A 20,692-nucleotide genomic window follows, 5' to 3' on the forward strand; every position below is an offset into this window, starting at 1 on the left:
CAATATTCACTTTTTATTTTGATATGTCTGGAATGTATTTCCCATTACAAGTATAAACGTATGTAATTTACATCTGAACATTTAATACAAAGCTCAGGACAAGTCCAAAATATCTAGACCCAAAAGACGCATCTTATTACAGTAAGAAATTATTTGCATTGAGGAAAATGAAACATGATTACTTAATAAATTGTCCCAGAAAAACTCACTTCTGTGCGCTCAATATGCTGAACAGCACCAGACGCTCATATAAGAAAATTAAGTACATTTAAAAATGATGATTGATGTAACTGTACTGGTTTATTACAACAAACCAAATTCTTTGACCTGGCAAGAAATCAATAGGAAGGTAAGATTAATTGCTGATAACAGAAACAACCAATGATTGATGTGTTCATGTAGAAACATGACCTGATGAACTGACCACAGTGCCTCCACACAGCACTACAGTAACATCCTATCAGCTCATTTTGTGTGAAAAGAAACAAAAGGAATCTGAGCTGTTTGTGCATCATGGCAGCCAACACAACAGATAGTCAAGTATTAGCATGAGAACCAGCATTGAAATAAGACTGAGTGATAGAACTACAAAAGATTCAATACAAACATTACAAACCCACAAAGTGATAAGCATCTAAATGCAACATTCGTCCCATTTTAAATTTCCATAAATGTATTAATATTGTTCCCTTTTTGTGTGACAGAAATCAGATATCAAAATTGTAATTTTCATTAAAAACAAAAAGAAACATTAGTGTCACATCAAAATTATTTGATCATTTTGCTTAAGTTTGACCTTTAAAACCCAGAAATAACAGAATGATACATTATTTGCAACACAGATTTAAATCCCTTTAAAACACCAATTGTCGCAGTAAATACCTTAGCTCAAAGTATTATCTTATACATGTGTACTGCGTGCAAAAGTACTAATAAATGACAGATCAATCCATGTGCAGTTTGGAAATCGATATACATTCTTAGGTGCTCATGCAAAATATCACAAATGAGGTGAAAGGATAAAAGAAATGTAACATTATAAAAAAGAAATGCGATTAAATACAAAGTGTTTACAGCAATCGGAGACATCCAAAGAGACTAGTTTCAGCAAGTTTCACTGCAAATGTGCAAACGTACAGTGTTACCATGCGGGCAGCCTGCTGCTGGTCAGCTGATTACTTCTCGCTGACGTGTTTGGTTGTTAAGGGGAATGTTGTTTGTAATGTAATCGGACAAATTTATGCCACAATACAAGAACTTTAGAAAGTGCAAATGCAGCCAAAACAATTTCCCTAGATTCAACAGAAAAACAGAAAAAAGGGACGTATATAAAAGATAAAAAAATAAATCTTCTTGTAAAGATCAGCAAGGCAGCAAAAAGATGGCATTTTCCCTTAATCTGCATCTTATAACCCTTCAAACAACTGCCTTTGATTACCTGTAGCTGCTCTTAGCTTCCAAAGATCGATCAAACATGTCCTAAACCTTCTGTACAGTGAGTTCTGCAGCTGAGGACAGCCACACCAAATATCTTTAAATGCAGTTAACAACTGCGAGCGTCTGAAATGTCTCTAAATTCCCGACTTTTCTAATGTGATTGGAGCCAAAACATCAACTGTCCCCGTCCAGATACTTACAGAGCTCACTGTTGTGTCTACAGGTAAATCCTGATTTGTGTCCCGGCAGCTGTTAGTATACAACAGACCTTTATTTAAAGATTAAAAGAGGTAAACGGTCAAAGCAGCATGGACTTTTTTTCCCCCCATGTCTATCCACGCATTACAAAAAAAAAAAGTTAGGACAGATATTAAAAAGTAACTATTGGCAAATAATATTAAAGTAGTCATTAGTGGATTTCCAGCTAGTAAACCACCTGGATCCTGAGTTTCTTTAGGTTGTAAATTTAAAACTGAAACTTACAGTGTATTACAACTAGGGCTGCACCTAACCATTATTATCATTATCAATTAAGCTGCTGACTAATCAATTAATTACTTCATTATAAAATGACACAAACTAGTGAAGAATTAACGATACATTTCCCAGAGTCTTTGGTGACTTCTTCAAATTCCCAAAGATATTTCTTTGACGATATAAATGATAAACAAAAAGCAGCGAATCCTCACGTTTGGCATGTTTTTGATAAATTATTGAACCAATTAATCAATTGTCAAAATCGACAACATGTTGGAGCTCTGAATGTTATTGTTGACCTCAAAGGACATAAGTATCAGATGTGGGTGATTCAAAGAGCTCCTGAATTACACCAAAATGATCAATAATCAATGATCTGTTGCCCGGTAGTAGATATAACAGATTAAGACACAACGCAAGCTTCAGCGTTTTTGGGGTCTTGGGGCTCCCCGTCATGGCAGTCGTTAGGAGAACCTCCCTCTGAATCATCAGGCAGATCCAAAGCGTCCTCTTCCCCCGGAAACATCCTGTCCTGCTCTGGAGTGTCAGCAGATGCATCCTCATAGGCACTTATGCTGTCTGAATCTCGTCCGTCCTCTACGCCGTTTTCGTAAGGCCTCTGCAGGACCCCATCTACGGAGAATAGGTTCTCCACTGCAAGAGAGGGCAAGTGGCTCAGCGGCTTACTGACCAGCTTCCTCAGCTTCGTCAGGACGCTACCTTCCCCGTCTTCCCCTTCACTCTCGACCACTTCCTCTGACACACTTCCTCGGCTCTCACCGCTGGGAGGTTCACACAGCGAGGCGTCTTTCATCAGTTCCTTTGCAACATTTTTCATTTGGTGTCCTTGACTCGTTACCTCGTCCACACCTCCATGTGTGTCCGCTGGAGCAGACGGTTTGTTATTACTGTCCTGCAAAGACCAATTTAATTGTCCTTTTAGATCAAAATATAGTTTCATTTGCTACTTGGTCATTGTTTTTATTTGCCATCCCAAACAATATGAAAGCAAACCGAATACAGGATTGTGAAATGTAATCGCTACTGAATACTTAATGAACAACAAACATCAGTCTCGCACTAAATAATATCGGCTATATTTGCTGTCAAGGCAAATATAATTTATTTTATGTTCGAGTTTAATACTGTTTCCAGTGAACCGACACCATGAGGAACATTACATGGTGCACTGCCGAGGCGAGTTATATAGTAACCTATTAGTACAAGTTGGCAGAGAAATGTTATGACCAACTAAAATATCCAGGGAAAAAACTAAAACATGCGCCATCACCATCATTCACTTTGAATAAGAAGTGCTCATGCGCCTGACAAACTGATTCATAAGACTTTATACATTCATTTAAAAAACCTTGTGCAACTCTTATGTTTATAATTTTAGTTGTCACATTACCTCTTTTAATCTCTCCACCTCTTGCGTCAGCGAGCAGACCATGCTCTCCAGTTTCCTCTTGGCCTCCCTCTCTCGTCCCAACTCCTACAAATGTAGAGAGAAACAGCTTGTTAGTGTCATGTGTTGATACAGCAAGACACCAAAACAAACTTCTCATTAAAGACATAGACAGATATATATATATATACACATATATTTATTGCTGAAGTAAAGTGTTTTGAATGTAAGGGTATTCCAGAGTTAGTGAGGCCTCGACATACCGAACTGGCCTGTCCAGCTTCCCTCTGAGCCTCAGCCAGCAGCTCCTCTACACCCTCCAGCGTGTCCTGCAGGACATCCACCTGGAACAACAGAGTCTCTCGCTCGACCTCCAGCCCACGCAGCTCCTGCACCACTTCGTCATAGCCGGCTTGCAGCTCCAGCTACACCACAAACATTACAAATCAGTGTAGGCAACTTTAGTGGAACGCGATATGTCAGTGGGTGGACAAGTGTTTAGTAAGCTCTCAGAGGCATCAGTGGGAGGCCTCGTCTGGAAGCACGACAATCCCTTCATATGTAAAGGAAAAGGCATCACTGCAGTGATCTATTCCACCTGACAGACTTTAAATAGTCATAATTATAATAACGGTAAGAAATACTCACCATTTCTGGGAGTCCCATGTAGATATCCTGGTCAGACTGCTGAAAGGAAAGAAACAACTTTTTTTAAATAGTTCATTTGTAAATAATGCTCGAGTGTTTTTTAATTAAGTTAAATGACGACATGCATGGTCTCAAAAAGGCCATATAGGATATTTTTCCTTCTTTCGTTTACATAAAATGATTATAACATGACTTGTACAACAAATTACAAACACACTACAGCAATAAAACTTACTATAAAGTTATTTCACAAATTAAATCATTGTAAGCTCCATAAAAGTACCATGTGCTGCAGGACGGGCTTGTGTAAGAGCCCTGATAAGAAAAGCAATGTTCAGACATGTGTTGTGAAATAGTATATCTTTTTATATACACAATTCTTTACTATTGTAACTTTGTGAAGTTATGCGTTCCAAAAAAATATATTCAGAGCATTGAATATTTGTTGCTGCTTCAATTAATGTTAGAAGTTGATTCCTGTTAATGAGAGGCTCTTGTATTTGGACAATATCTCTTAGTTTGAGTTAGTAGGCCTTTTCCCAATTAAGACATTTAGACATGTCACAGTAGGAAAAACACAAGTGTAAATAATAAAATGAAGGATAGCTGAATATGATTAAGTACATAATAGCTTATTAATGTTATTACTAACACCTCTGCTTTTCCTTCTATGACAAGTTAAAAGGTCTGCTGTGAAACAATGTGTCCTTAAGAGAAAGACAAGTGTATTGACGGAGACCAAAAGAGAATTAATCTTTTTAATCTGGAACCTTTTTTCCACTGTAAACCTTTAAAATAGGGTGTTGCCTCAACTTCTGTGACCCAATTACTGAGAATGCTTTTAAAAATCATACCTTATCACATACTTTGTTCTGAGTGCCTCCATGATTAGATAGGGTCAAACCAAGCCTGTCTGTCGACTATTTGTTTTTATTTAATTTTTACTCTCTAGCGTCACAGAATCTGACAAGAAGTCACGGAGTTTGGTACACTGAAATCCCAGATAACAAAAATGGGTGAACTCATACACTGCACCATGTTGGATAATGACTCGTGGTGGGTGACATAATTTGGTGCAACACCAGCTTATGAAGATTTATTTAGATCAGAATCAGAATCATTGCCTTTCCACTGTTGCTTTTTTTTTACATCAGTAGTAGTAAATGTATAAAACAGTACAAAAACAAAATGTATTTGGCCTAAAATTGTTTTACTATGAGATATAAAATCACTTTTTTGGTGAAACTGCTAACAATTCATAGATGTCTAAACCGTAACAAAGGCCCACCAACTAAACACTACTATTTTGTCACAAGTCAAAAAGATTAGGACCCAATATGTACAATGCATGGTGTTGTATAGGCTTATATAGGTTTCTTTATGTAAAATCTCAATCAGACTATAGCTGTCAGTTGAAATGTAGTGGAGTGAAAAGACTAATATTTCCCTCTGAAATGCAGTAGAAGTATAAAGTATCATGAAACAGAAACACAAGTCATTCAAAAATACTTAAGTGCAATACTTTAAATACACTTAGATTACTTTCCACTACTGCGTATGTATTACCATTATATTGCAATGCTAATGACACATAAACTGGAGACATCCAGGACCATGGAAATGTTTGCTTAGCTAGAGATCAATACACGATGTACCGTTACAGGCACTTGGATTAGTCTGTCCACTCCTGGCTCCAGTGTTATCTGGCTCCTACCTGGCTGTCAGTTCTCTTCTTCAGGGTGCCTGCTCGGCTGTCGCTTCGTGCCAGACGCCTAGATGAACTCTCGGTCTGATAAGGAGACAAACCCACACCTCAGGTAGGAGAAGTAGCCTAGCATCACATAACGTTACAGTCGCAGCAAGCTAATGTTAGCTCATAACAAGGAAGTGAAGCTACAGGCCTGACGGTTTATTTGAGCCGTTGGACGGCCGTTGGTAAGGTTTTAAACCGTTAACAAAATGGCCGAAATCCACACTGACTTATTGTTTAACCTTAAATGTTTTAACATTTAGCTCTTAACAAACGGTGTGTAATGACGCCGTGATTTCTCCGCTCACCTCTTTTATAATGCTGCGGAGCGACTCATCCTCGCTCAGTCCTCGAGATAACGTCCGTTTCTTTGGCGAACCACTGCTGTCCAGCGTGACTGAATGCATTTTATGTTTTATATTACGCTTAAGTTTATGTAAGAGACACCTCCGAGCTCTCTCAGTGTGAAGAGGTGTTTTGTTGTTTCCTACGCAGCAGCAGTGAGTGAACTGCCGACGCCCAGGCCGTGATCTACGGAGAGCCACTGGGACCAAACTGTGTTTAACACCGCCCTCTCTCCGCCCACTCTCCGCCCACACACTCAGAGGAGTCAAAGGTCAGCGTTTTCTAGGCTGCCAGATAAAAAATATATTATTTGTTTTTAAGGTTACCTTAAGCACTATGGCGCTTGTCAAGTCCTGAAATGCATAGGCCAGGGTACAATACAATACGATACAAATACTATTCTTTGTCTCTGTCAATCCCTATGCTAAATGTTTTGGGACAAAATCCCGAAGATACTCAAGGCTGAATCGAAAATAAGATATAACTTTAATATTTATTACTTTACTTTTCTCTAATCTTTGCTTTTTGTGAAATATTTGTATAATTTGATCTCTTTGGCCTTGAAACATTTATTTAAACACAACAATCTGATATAAAATCCCTTTTTGGTGGAGCTGCTAACAACTCATAGACGTCTAAACCGTAACAAGGAGGCCCAACAGACACTGCTTTTTGATGTCAGAGGGGACCAAGTAAAAAAGATTGATTCATTTGTTCAAATCACAAGTTTAGAGGAGGAGGGTCTACAATTTAGAGCTACTCACCGCTCTTCATTACAACACAAACCATTGTTTGTCTGTGCCAATCCCCATGCAAAATTAGTGCCATCATCTTCATCACAAAAACAAGTTGAAGAGCCAAACTACTCTAACCCATACGCCACAATTCCAAAGATGGACTACCAAAGGCTAAACACAACATAACATAAGATAAGACAGAACTTTATTTATCCAAAGGAAAAATGTTTAAACATAATATCAAATATCACTAAGGTGAAAAGTTAGAGGGAAATGTCTTTAATCTTTTTCACAGTGTTTCTAGAGTTTTGATGTTTGATGTTATGATGAAAACATACCGTAAAAATGAGACCTCAAGGGTTTGTTTTTCACTCTGTTTCAGCAAATTATAATTTCGAAGGCATCGATAATTCCATTATCAACATAAACAACGTAAAAATACTTTGAACTTCCTTAAACATGGTGTATTCAGATCAGATAACAGCATTGAGCACTACATCTCTTATATATGTCTGAACAAACATTGAATGAGGTGGTTCACAGTGGATACACTGACTTGAGGGCATGTGGACAGTAAATAAGTATGTATTAAAGTACTAAAGTACAATTTTGAGGTACCTGTACTTTACGTGAGTATTTTAATTTCCTGGTACTTTATACTTTCACACTACAATTCAAATATCTTTTACTCCTCTACATTTATCTGACAGTTTTCAAGATTCAGATTAATAATACAAAATATAATCAAGAAATAATTTATGATCTAATATTATAGGTTAACATAAAACTTACAAGTTTCCCTGGCAGTATATAAAGTGTATAAACTAGCTGCAACATTACGTCAATAAATATTATTCAATAGTATAATATATATTATTCTGAAATGGGCCATTGTGCAGAATGAGTACTTTTACTTTTTGTTCTTTAAGTATATGTTGATGCTAATACTTTTACTTCAGTAAAGGATCTGAGGACTTTGTCCAACGCTGCTTGAGAGCGGTCAGTTTTATTGAGTTTATTCAAGTGGAGGAGCGTAGATGAAACGTTTAACAGCGTTCTCCTTGTTCCTCAGCATCATCATCACACTTGATAATCGTGGCAGACAAAAAGCTAAGCACCAGAAGGTTGGATTGACGATCAAAAAGTCTAGCGCCTCCTGAAGCCTGGATCTCAGACTCAAATATGAGGCTTCCTTTCTGGGAAGAAGGTGTTGGTGCCACGGACTCAAGAGTTTGTTATGTGCTGAGGTGAGTGTTTGGTCCCATATTCATATATATCTCTAAGCACACGTAAACAACAGAACAGTCTTTTGCATCTGTTCAGCAGACATACAGAATGTGATACTCAGCACGTTTTCATCTAAAGTCATAATTAAATACACAAAACATAAGCATCTTGGTGTGGACAAGGTGCTCTGGGATGTGACTGTGACTGTCATCTGGACTTGTTTTCAACCATGTATTTGAAAGGCAGTGGTGAAAGACATCCTTATATCTTGTAATTAGGTAAAAGTAGCAATACCACAAACACTCTGTGACAAGTAAGAGCCCTGCATTCAACATTTTACTAACATACTATGATCAAAATATACTTAAAGTAGCTTAAAGTAAAAGTACTCATTATGCAGAACAGCAGATGTGTGTCTTATTTTATCCCCGAAGATAAACTAGTATGAATTAAACCATATTTGATTCATTAAGAAGTTTCCGGTCAGCAGTAAAGTGATGTTTAATTGTTGAATAATAACACCGATTCTCTCAAGTTTAAAGTGGAATGAAGATATATGTGAGCATACAGCAGCAAAAGTGTTTCCAATATATCATGTATACTGTAACTCTGAGAAGCTCCACCCAAGAACAACAAAGTCAGCAGGTTTAATTGCAGGTGCACTCATGCTTGATCCTCACTAACCTCCAGTCCTATCAGTATTGGAACAAAAATATTATATATAATTAATCATAATAATTCCCAATATTCCCTAACTAAATGAGCTAATGACTAGAGGGCCATGTTTTACAGCGAAGTACCACAGTCTGACCCTTCTGCGACTGCAACTTTGTTTTCGTCCAGCAGATGGCACTAGCGGGTCAGCGATGGGGTCAGCGATGAGAGCCGGCGACTCATTGCGCTGTGAAGTACAATTTGTACATAAATAAATCATTTCCAGAAATTTCACAACTTTTATTGAGCAGATATACAGTCATGAATACAGCATCTCTCCATGGTTTGTTGGGTTACATTTTGATCAGATCATATGGCATTTTGACAAACAATGTGACACGCAGAAGAATGATCCATTATTCATTAGGAAACAATTAAAAATGTGTGACATTTTTATAAGGATTATACCAACTACACTGAATAGAGCAAATGTAATTTAATGTAGGCTTATATAGGCTACATTATAAAGTCTAATAATACTGCATGGCTTAATCAATCTATCAATATAAACTATTAAACATTTATTAAATATATGTTTTTTTATTAGCATAGGATGCTTTTTAAAACCACATTTGTGCATTTAAAGGCATTGATTTGTAATAAAAAAAAGGCCAGTTATTACTTTAGACGCTCAGCCCTGCATCGGAAAAGCTCGTGCAACTTCCAAATAATCTGCATCTAAATATAAAATATGATAGGTCTACATGAGGCTTTCTCATCAGTGGGTTTCTTGTTCAAATGCACCGTAAATATTAGGATGTGTGTGATTTAGGAGATGATTTGGAGAAATCGGGTGGAATCCATGAAGGTTTTTATTTTATTTTATTGTACACCATAACAAACCATTAAAACAACAGGCACAATCAGCCATAGTTTATGTCATCATCATAATAACCTAATTGGGCAATATCTCTAATGTGAGACATTGTTTGTGCACTGTAAAAAACATTTATACTCTCATAACAGTGCGTGCACCCTCCCTTCGCTCTGTCCCTCTTGACTTGGTGACAGACCTAAAAGCCTTTTGTTGCAATCTTAGCCAATGGAGACGGATTACGACACCGGGCAGCTGAGATATATAAAGAGCCCCTTTTTGACCGCACTTGCACATTTTTCAGTGACACTTCTGAACATTCACACACCTCCATGGACTAAATTGTACAGAAGACCCCAAAACAACCATTATACTACACGTGAGCGGGCTGTGCAGACAGATCATTTGTTTCTTTCAATCAAAACAGCCTTTACCGAGACACACTGGAACGTACTTTTTTTTTTGAACATTTATTGCAAAATCTAATTTATCGCAAAAACTTCGGGGGGATCGTATTGGATTAGATGCATGTCACTGAAACTCTGCCTTTTGTAGGATAAGGCAAGGAGCGGCGCACATCCGAGAGAGGGGATATAACGGGATAAAGCGAGTGAAAAGACAAAAAAAAAAGAAAAAAGTTGCATTGCCTGGTGTCCACGCATCGTCATGCCGAGGTACAACTTCTTACTGTGCTTGATGGTGCTCATCTCCCTGGGACAGTCGGGGAGCGATGAGCCCAATGTGCTGCTGCCTTCTGCCAGCGAGACGCCCACGGATGCCGGGCTGTCCCTGCTGGACGAGGACGCCGGTTCTCACGAGTGCTCCGCCTGTGTTTGGAGGGAGCAGAGCAAAGTGCTGAGACTAGAGACCATTAAGTCCCAGATCCTGAGCAAGCTGCGTCTGAAGCAGGCGCCCAACATCAGCCGGGAGGTGGTCAATCAGCTGCTGCCCAAGGCGCCTCCGCTCCAGCAGCTCCTGGATCATCACGACTTCCAGGGAGACGCGTCGTCCCAGGATGAGTTTATGGAGGAGGATGAGTACCACGCCACCACGGAGTCCGTGATCACCATGGCCTCTGAGCGTGAGTAATAGTTTACAACCCAACAATATTGTCTCCAAATGCGTCATGCGCGTAATTGCGGAGCAGATAGGTTGACGTGACTCAGGCCTGCTGCGTGGACAGTGGAGCCGCTGGGGCTCATTCAATCAGTGACCTAACCTACTTTTTGAGATCAAGATTGGGGGCTCTACTCTGTGTGTCTGATGCGGACTGATAATATTAGACAAATGGCTGTGGTCAGCTGCTGGCCACGGCTGTCAAAATAGGGATTACGCGTGAAGCTGATAAATCAATAATCAGCAGCATAAAGAGCCTCGTCACTCTGAAACAGACAGCTTCAATATGCCCTGATGAACTTTTGTTTTCATGGTGATGATGATGATTATGACGGAGTCCTAAATCCTGTTGGAGCAGCAGTCTAATACAAAAGCTCCTCAGTCCACCTGCTGTCATGTTTAAACTTTCCCTCTTTCAGAGGATTGTTTTGTGTTTCACGGGGAGTACACGCATGACAGATTTGTGTGAATGTCAAGTGCATTATTAATGATAATGCAGCATTTGGCTGGCAGTTGCACCACTTTATCCTTTATGTCTTTATTTTGCATAAAGGCCTTAAATTCTGGAGTTATTATCACGTCGCGAGGCTCTCTGATTATTGCCCCTCCAACAATTTGCTCGCCTTCTTATAGTTTCCCATAAATCCACAGATAAACCGCAGGCAGGCCCCTTGGAGACATTTTATAAAATTACTGTTGAACCCTGGCAGCTGTGCTCTATCGGTCTTTTATAGGAGGCTCTACCGGTTTCCCTGCTGTTCATCGCAGTGAGAAAAAGTGTGTCCAAAAAGCTGCTATTGTTCCCCTCATGCAGCGGCCCCCCTCGGCCGCACTTGCCTTTTAAATGCGAAGTTTATGGGCGCAGCTCGTTTTTTTTTCACCACGAGTACACAAAGACAGAGAATCACTTAGGGTCGAGGGGAGTGTGTGACCTTTTCCTTGCGAATTGCGGGGTTCAACAACATTTACACACGTAATATATTCTGCACAAGGCGGATAAAACACACTCCAAATAATCAGTTTTTTTCACTCCACGAGTGAACAAAGATACCCTGTGTGCAGCAGACTTTGGCCTCATGTGTTGTCTGACATTATTAAATCCTCATTATAATTTATCTATCTATCTATCTATCTATCTATATATCTATCTATCTATCTATCTATCTATCTATCTATCTATCTATCTATCTATCTATCTATCTATCTATCTATCTATCTATCTATCCATCCATCCATCTATATATATTTATATATATATATAGTATATATATATTTTTAATATCTTGTAGTTTAACACTTATCCTTCTTCACCTGTCCTGAGAGTCTCACCTGTCTTAATGCAAACCAACCTTCACTTGACATGTTGCAACTGCAGTGTCATCTGAATTGTATCTCCATTTTCCACTATTCTCTATTGAAGCTTTTAACCACTTGCAAAAATCTCTGTGAGCCACCTTATCATTGTTTCCTCTGAGAGTTGTTTTTCCTCCGGACTGATGTGAGCAATGCAGTTCAGTTCACCCTGAAGGAGAATGGTGCACAGCTACATCTTACAGGTGAATTAAAGAGGCATCGTAAAGCATTTGATTTGTCATTTGTCAACCGCTTGCTATATGTGGAGGCTATTTTTTAGTAACTTTACACAAAATAATCAGTGTGTTAGTGCTTTAAGCTTTAATACTGCTCCTTGTTTAGGCTATCTATGTATCTATCTTTATATATATATATACATATATATATATACATATATATATATATATATATATATATATATATATATATATATATATATATATATATATATATATATATATATATATGTATATATATATATATATATATATATATATATATATATGTATATATATATATCCCTCTGTTTCTATTTGTATTACCTTCTCACAAACACACATAGGATGTATGCGATGCATGCTGACAATGACGATTATCTATAATTACTTATCTCTCTGATGTGCAGATCAATCCTGCAATTGATTATTCCCTCTCCACCTATAAATAAAGACACAATGAAACTCTGCATGCTTAACACACTTATATGCACATTACAAGTGAAATCAACAATATCCTCAAAGTGTATTTTTGACTATCTGCTTCCCACACTCACACACACACAACACTCCATGCAAAGCGATTTGTCACCTTCTCAAGCCAGAAAAAGGCATAATGCACAACGCTGGCTAATTGCATATTTCTAACGGCCTCATGCAGAGCCAGAGGAGCTAATGACTGACATTACTGCTGTATCTGTCATGTTACAGCACTTCCTGTTCTGTTCTGTTTGCCTCATCTCTTTACGTCAGCAGCAGTTTTTGTCATCTGCTCCTTCTCTCCATCTCTCCATCTCTCCATCTCTCCCTCCCCTCACCCCGCCTTCCCTCCCTCTACCCCCCCCCACACCACCACCACCACCACCACCACCACCCCCCCACCTTCCTCCCTGTTAGCCCACTCTCTCCTTCCTCTTCTTTTTCTCCGGTACTCATGGAAGAGTTAAGAGAATGAGTGCATCTCTTTTGCCTGTGGCGCCTTAGTGATCCCACAGGATTAAAAGTGCCTTTTCTGTCTCTCTGATAGAAGGAGGACTTCAAACACTATTCCCTGTGCACCTCGAACCCAATCACCCTTTTTCACGGTCTTGCACACTGCCTTTGATGGGCCATGTGGGTTCACACAGTACATACTGAACTGGACCTGTGCCAGAGTTGCTTCTTAGTATTCACTCAAGGTACGTGGGTGTCGCAGTGGGGGTTGAGAGGGTCCATGCTTCCTGGTCTCTAATTACTATGAAATTTCATGGAAAAGTACAGCTATTTATATCATAGTGCGGCACTAAAACATCTCTCTCCATATAGTGTTTTGTGTAGGTAACCGCTCCACTCGCTGTTCAAGCATAAAACATTTGTCAGTTTGGATCAGGTTTAGGGTCATTTTCTAGCGCAGCATCTCAAATTAGTGTTGATTTTTCAAATCTAATTGCATTAACATACAAGCTGTTTATTTTATGTTTATTAATGTGTGTAATTGTGTGTGCAAAGTGTGTATTTTGGAGCTCAGTTTTGCCTGAGGTGGGGCGAGGATTTGACCCCACTAGTCTCCCATTTGTCACCTGTCCAAGACATTTAGACCTTCCTCTCCCATCGGTGACCTTCTTATTTCTCCCCCCCCGTCTCTGTATGCATGTTTTGATGCTGATTAACTGCAAACTATTCACCTACTCCATTACATACTCCAGCAATATTAAATACTGAGAAACAAATGATTCCAGAGCACATGAGGAAAACGATAGAGGAGAATACTCATGAGTGAATGTGAAAAGCTTCATGTATTCGTTATCATCTTTGCCCTTGAGTCATTTTTTTGTGCTATATATATTGTGATATTTGTTGTTGAGTCATTTTGCGATTGTCCAGTAAGAGAAAATCCAGCAGAGAGCAGCACTCACTTACCCTCCCTCTGAGCCTTTATTCCATGTTTAAATGTTTTCATTGCAGTGTGTCCAAACCATAGGAGACCAGTGACTGTCTGCAAGAACATGTTTACCCTTTTAAAGGAGTGAAAACTGAGGTTTAGACATAAAGAAGATCACATGTGAAACAGTTCAAATGACCACTCAGCTATTCTTGGAACTTCTCACTTTGTTAACTATTTTATAACCACATTTTTATCTTGTCCATCATGATTGTGTGTAGGCTAACATTAGGAAGTGCTATACTGGTATTATTATGTAATCCTGTTAAGAAGAGGCACTTTCAGTTCGAGCACAGGCTTACACAAGTCTTGAGTTGAAAAATGTACATCTACACACATGTAAAGGTACGAATGTACACATTTCCACATGTGCACACTTGTGTAGACACATGAGGATGCTCTCTCTCACACACACACACACACACACACACACTCACACAGTCACACACACACTCCAGAGAAAAGTTCTCCTATTGACAAAAAGGGTCACAGAGTTCACAGCTATGTGATATATTGGAAGAGGAGACTATTAACCTCATCGGGTCTCTTTCTTTGGCAGCAAAGACGAACCGGTAGTAACTTGAACACTTATCCCCCACCACACACACACACTCATCCTCTAACCACTCCCACAAAAAAACAAGTCTTTTATAGTGTTGACCCTATAAAAGGGTCATTTCCTGAAGGTGCAGGAACCATAAAAATTAAGAGGGAGAGCGCTAAAAGAACAGAGCAGCAGAAGTCGGACTGTCTTCCACTCACTGGCCAGTGTTTGCTAGAAGTTGATGACTATGTGAGGTTTTTATAGATTTATTTATTCCATGGAGGTCTCAGTTTGACGATGACACCTGTTCTCCCTGTGTAGTTGCTGACATCAGTTGAGGGAAAGATAAACTTTGGTGTTGAATTGTTTGGACACTGGGGGGCACGACGGGTTTGTTTAAAAAGAAGTAAAAACTTAAGAAAGAAAGGTCTGTAGAAATTGCACAACATACTGTCAACTTTATGGCTAATAAAATTTCAAAGGGACCAAAGTCTATTAATACAGGGACAAAATTTCCCCAGGACCTCTGGAATCTCACTCCTTCCACCCTCCTTCCCCTATTCCCACGCTCCCGTGTACCAGTCCTTGCAGCCGGTCTTCTCTCTTGCCATTTTGGAATATGCTGCTAAGGAATTTAATGCATGCTTTACCAAAAATACACACTGAGAAGTTGGGAGAATGGATGTAAGAGTGCATCGATCGATGTCAGTTTGGATTCATGGCTGTGCAAGAATATTTTCGGTTCCCTAATAAAGAAAAAGACAATCTCTGCATTCACTTCTTGTGAGCTCCTCGTTGCTTCTTTAAAGGATTGCAGAGAGTGTGATCGAGTTAGGTGCACCATGGCTCACGCTGCGGGTATGAATGGGGGTGTGGGGGGAGAAGGGAGGGAGTCCACAGGGAGCAACAAGCAGCCCAGTGCCATCCTAAAGGGACAGAAATCATGCAAGGGTTTTATAGGTACAATTAAAAAGACCTGAAACAGATGTTAGGTTTCACTAATAAAGGAAATAATTACTTCACACCAGTAATTAAGCCCTGTGTAGGGACATGAGTGAGGAGGAGGGGAGTGAAAAGATAAAATGGACATCATTGAGGGGATTATTGTTGATGGATGCGTTGAGGCTCTGTGTGGTCGTGTGCGAGGAGCTGCTGAGGATCAGTTTATGGAAGAGTCCATTAAATCTAAGAGGCGTTTAAGCAAAGGAAATGCTGCATGGACATAATGCTTGATCCCACGAGGGAGCCACTGTGTTGGAGAGAAGCACAATTAACAGTGGATTACCTCATGATTATCTACATGAAAATTTAATTAGCCCCTTTTCTGCGGCAAGGGAGAGCAGCTTCTCGCTGTATTTATCACCTGTGGTTGTATTTCTGCCTGCCGTACCCACATCACCCCAGGAAGTTCATTATGGAAAATGCACAGTCGAAGTGATTTCTTTAGGGACAAGAGCCAAGTTTGATTTATACAATGTACAACCCAGCTCATAAAGGGAACAATTATTTCACGTTGATAATCTTTTGAGCGTTTAAGGTGATGAAACTAATCAGTCGTCAACATGTGTGTACTCGTGTAAGGAAAGAGATTACAGGACAAATAATGAAGTATGAGTACTTCTAGGTTGAGCAACAATAAATAAATCAATACTGATAAGTGCTAAGCCATAGGGACATGCATGTTTGTGATTTATTTTTGCTGGATTTCATAAATTGTTTGGCAAGAGAGTAGGTTAGAAGTTCAGAAAAGTTCATTTTAACACAGTTCCTATACGAGGCACAAAGACATAAACAAAAATAAATTGTAAACACAAATTAAATTAGTAAAATGAACACAAAGACAAATAGAGATGAATGTCTAGGGTGGATAAGATGGTGAACTTCACTGTCTCATGTATTCTGGAAGTTTATTCCAGCTACATGGAGCATAAAAACTAAATTCAGAGATTGGCTCGGGAGAAAGAAACAAGGTGATCGTTTGGTTGAACACAGCTTTGACCATTTTCATTGACTAAAACTATATTAAAATATTTATGGTTTTCTTTCACTAAGATAATACTCAGACTTTTAAATGTAACTAAAACTTGACTAAAAAAGCAGGATGAGGTTGACTAAACATGAGAAGGATATTTAATACAGGACTAAGACAAAATCAATCAACACTACTCACAAGAGAGAAACATGGTCTCAGAGGTCAAACGTGAGTCTCCGTCAGGCTTTAGATAGGCAGGTAAGGGTTGTAGAAGTTTGAACAAACCAAGTGTACAACCGGTAATTTGGCTATAGTGATGCTGTCACATGATATGAACTGAACTGCTTCTGTTTTTGTTACAGAGTAAACTTGTACTCTGTTGTTGTTTTGCATTGTACAAATGTTGCTGCAGAGTTTGTATGCTAGGGTAGCTGTGCTTGCTACATTGAGAAATAGTAAATAAGTAAGTAGTAAAAGACCCACATGGATGATAAGTTTGGTCCTTTTCTCTATTTAATTTTCCACTGCAGATAGTGCGCCCTTAGTGTAGGTGGGATCCTCAGCTGATCACCATAGATACGCCTCAGGAGACTACATGGAAACCTTCTTCAACAGGACTCAGAATGTCTGCATTTCGTCAAATGAAGTGTTGCATAGTGTACACCGTAGGTTTTCATCTTGGTTGAGTGAATTAAAAAATATTGCAGATTGCTATTGATAGTAGCTTGGCTATTTAAAGATGGCGGGGTTGTGCAGGATGTACTCTGTGCACAAGTGACGATTCTCTCTGACCAATCAGTGGTCTGCAGTGTTTTTACTCCACCTTTTAGTATCGGCTCAGCTCACTTGGAACCTCGACCAGATACTATCCAGAACTTTTGCTATTTGAAAACCAAAAGAGTTGAGTTGAGCCGTGCAGTGGAGCTGCGTCATTAGTTTACAGTACAGCAACTTGATGACCAGCGGTGCAGTGCAAGTTGATAATGGGTGATTTATTTAAATTTAATCAACAGATGTATCGTGTTAACTAGTGAAATAACAGTTGATTGAAGGAATATATAGCACAATATCATATAGTCAGCCTGCAAATCAAGAGATGATCTGTGTTACATCTGTAGTTTAAAGTTTCTACCATCTAAATAATAATGACTGAAATTCTTACCGCCTCTCAAGTGTTTATTCTCCTCCTTCCATTTCCCATCAGTCACCTCTGAGCTACGTCCCTGCTAAAGCCCTCGCCTCGGGGCTTCAGTTGCTTCTGAAGTCATAATCTCTCAAGAGGGTCACTGCCAAATTGAATGCCATACACACTTGGGTATACTAACCCAACCTTTCATTGCAGCACATTTCAGATAGAGTCCAAGACTAAGATATACATGTTCACCAACAAAATGTTTGTTTGCTGTATGTTTTGGCTGTTTGAATGATACCTGTCAACCAAAACACAAGGGAAATACATTTACCACGATATAAACAACAAATTCCAAATGATAGTTTGGAATATAATACCTGTTATCTGAGATTATCCTCTTGTAGTAGTGTTTCCTTTAAAACATATATGTTAGTATTCATTCATAATCGGATCACCAGTCCATGCAGCAGCACTAACAGCAGAATCTGCAAATCAATCAAAACCATCTTTCTGTTTCTTCCTGCTTTTAGATATCTGCTTCATACAAAATATGTAAAAACATTTTTAAAAGGTTTGGATTTAACTTTTGGAAACAGAGCCGATCGTTGTCCTCTGACGTTAACGTCTTGCATGTATGTGTGGATGCACACAAACACAAGCGGTGAGACCCCAGCATGCTTCCTGCTGTCCAGCTGTCCACCTTATTGCAGTTCACTGCACGCTCACTCTTTTCAAAGTCCGTCCCCGTCCTGCTGGAGATGTCCCGCAGATGTTCCCCTCCTAATACAAACACATATAACCCCAACACTAAAAACAATGAGTCTGTTTGCTGAAGACAGTCAGTTTGGAGCCTGTGTATGTCGTGTGTTTATGTGTAGTTGTGTGTGTGTGTGTGTGTGTGTGTGTGTGTGTGTGTGTGTGTGTGTGTGTGTGTGTGCGTGTGCGTGTGCGTGTGTGTGTGTGTGTTCACTGAGCTAGAACAGGGAGCATTAGGAGGTGTCTTTTGTTGCTCCTGGGGGGCTACTGTGCTCAGTCCTAATAGGAGTCTTGTGCCTGCCGTTGTCCCAGGGGAGGGCTTCTGAATGAGGGGGTCTAACTTCACACACACACCCCCCCTCCTCTCCATCCCCAGCTCGAGCCAGGCCTCCCCCACCACCCTCTCCCGTCCCTTGGGACTGACCGAGAGACAAAGAGGGAGTGGGGCTGGGGTTGGATGGGATGTTTGAGGGGGTGCACTGTGGCCCCTGTCTTATTAGAAGGGTCGTGAACGTGTCACGATGATTAATATGCCGAGGTGCGTGGGGATACCCTAGAGTCACATTTATTCAACATGAGGGCTCCCAAACACACACTCACCACAAAATGGCACATTTGCATTTCCCATTAAGAAAAAGAAAATATAGATATATATGCAAATGAAACTCCTATCTAGGTTCATACCATTTTGCATTATCCATTTGGACATTAACAATAGATGACCATTTCTCTCCCCACATCATTTTAGCTGCGATTTTTCACCTGATTGCCGCGTGTTTCGGCACGTGTACACAACATGCACACAACCGCCAAGAGTTTGGATAAAGAAGTGAACTCTAATGAATTAGTTTTGTAAGATGAGAGTGTGTGAAGGGTTAGTTTGTGTTTTTCTTTTAATTCAGAAACATTTTGTGATGAATCATACTTAATTCATAAAATCCTGTCACACTGACACTATTCACTGTAAAATGTTTTACTCTTTTGACGTTGCTGCCTGATATTTGACAAAGAACATTAAATCATTTTGATTTTGATTATGAAACAGTTCTTGGTTTCCAACACTTTAACTAACATATTAAGCTTTCTTGTGTATTTTATCGTGTTGTGATCATTCGGTTGGGGTCTTGTTCTTGCAGTAAATATAGTGAGGTTGCGTTTCGTTGTTAAAGGTGATCGTAAGTTCTTCATAATAAAAGTAGAAACCATTGTGAAATCTATACCAACTCTTTTCTCTCTACGTCGTGTAGAAATCAAAGATAGATAAATAACCATTTGAATAATTAAGAGTGTACCATTTATACTGCCAACATTTAAGCTGCCTCATTGGTAACATGTGTTAACTATTCATTGTATAACTACACCTTAACTTTCCCTCTACATCTGTTTTTAACTGTTTTAACTGGCTCAACATTGCTGCATTTGATTATTAAAAGCATTTAACTTTGAAACAGGCTACGGTCATATTAAAATGGACAGATGGCATGCTGAATAAACCCCTATATAATATATGTTTCCCTATAACATACACGTATAGGAGGCTCTGGGCTAACTATGGGACACAGGTACCCAGGGAGTCCACCAGATGTTTGATAGGCTCACCTGCAGGCCTGCTGCGTGCTGGCAGTAAAATTCATGCGCTGCATATGCTGCAATTATACCACAGGGAAATAAGCTGCTGTAATAATGAAGTAGGCTGGAAACATGAGGAGGGAAAGCAAACAAGCCTGTTTCCTATGGAAAAACACAGCCTCTGTCCATACTTCACTGTACTTGTCTTTTGCTTTTTTGGTAAAATGTATTGTTATTACTATAGGGACTAGTTTCTATCTGCATCTTCAGTTTGGCAGAGGAGAGAGGTGTCGTTGCTCCAGTAGGTGGTGCTGAACGCAAAATCTGAATTCTTATCCTAACTGCAGGATTGAAATCAGTTATACACTGAAGTACAACTGAGCAAATTGTTCAGGAAATTAGCCATAAAAAGGCGTCCTGCAGTTTCAGAAAAACAATTATGAGCTCTTTTAGCAATAACATGTAATGGAAGCAAGAGCTGAGTTAGTTCAGGTAGAAGCATTAAATGTCCCACTGGTTTTCTGAGCTTTACAAGCTAGCCCTGCTCGTTTTGCACA

At 39.4% G+C, this 20,692-nt stretch overlaps 2 protein-coding genes across 5 annotated transcripts in view; one reads left to right on the forward strand and one right to left on the reverse strand.

The window, feature by feature from the left end:
• On the reverse strand, nucleotides 1–6,255 carry LOC115008939 (leucine-rich repeat flightless-interacting protein 1). 2 transcript variants are annotated; one of them, XM_029432854.1, is made up of 6 exons: nucleotides 6,029–6,255; nucleotides 5,685–5,759; nucleotides 3,971–4,006; nucleotides 3,586–3,747; nucleotides 3,326–3,409; nucleotides 1–2,827 (listed from the first exon to the last, which is right to left on the reverse strand). In XM_029432854.1, exons 1-6 carry the CDS (start codon nucleotides 6,125–6,127, stop codon nucleotides 2,318–2,320), a joined length of 966 nt encoding a protein of 321 aa, XP_029288714.1. In that variant the 5' UTR covers nucleotides 6,128–6,255; the 3' UTR covers nucleotides 1–2,317. The 2 variants fall into 2 exon arrangements, with proteins under 2 accessions (XP_029288714.1, XP_029288713.1); XM_029432853.1 differs by having other exon boundaries at nucleotides 3,971–4,009.
• LOC115008938 (growth/differentiation factor 11-like) overlaps nucleotides 5,662–20,692 on the forward strand; it is a 27,215-nt gene continuing 12,184 nt past the window's right edge. The window contains exons 1-4 of one of the 3 annotated variants that reach the window (XM_029432850.1): nucleotides 5,662–5,787; nucleotides 6,216–6,336; nucleotides 7,875–8,049; nucleotides 10,113–10,638. In XM_029432850.1, coding sequence (XP_029288710.1) covers nucleotides 10,224–10,638 — 415 coding nt within the window. In that variant the 5' untranslated portion in view covers nucleotides 5,662–5,787; nucleotides 6,216–6,336; nucleotides 7,875–8,049; nucleotides 10,113–10,223. Of the gene's footprint in view, nucleotides 5,788–6,198; nucleotides 6,337–7,874; nucleotides 8,050–9,813; nucleotides 10,639–20,692 lie in introns of those variants that run through there. The other 2 variants (XM_029432851.1, XM_029432852.1) reach the window with 2 other exon arrangements.

The sequence above is a fragment of the Cottoperca gobio genome, chromosome 5 (genome assembly GCF_900634415.1).
Source record: "Cottoperca gobio chromosome 5, fCotGob3.1, whole genome shotgun sequence".
Lineage (NCBI taxonomy): Eukaryota > Metazoa > Chordata > Actinopteri > Perciformes > Bovichtidae > Cottoperca > Cottoperca gobio.

Excerpts from the sequence above, each read along its gene's own strand:
- LOC115008939 (XM_029432853.1), bottom strand. The coding sequence starts at position 6,127 with ATGCATTCAGTCACGCTGGACAGCAGTGGTTCGCCAAAGAAACGGACG. Across the intron at positions 5,760-6,028 it reads TCCGCAGCATTATAAAAGAG|ACCGAGAGTTCATCTAGGCG; the intron begins GTGAGCGGAGAA and ends TCTCCTTATCAG. Across the intron at positions 2,828-3,325 it reads AGGTGGAGAGATTAAAAGAG|GACAGTAATAACAAACCGTC; the intron begins GTAATGTGACAA and ends TGGTCTTTGCAG.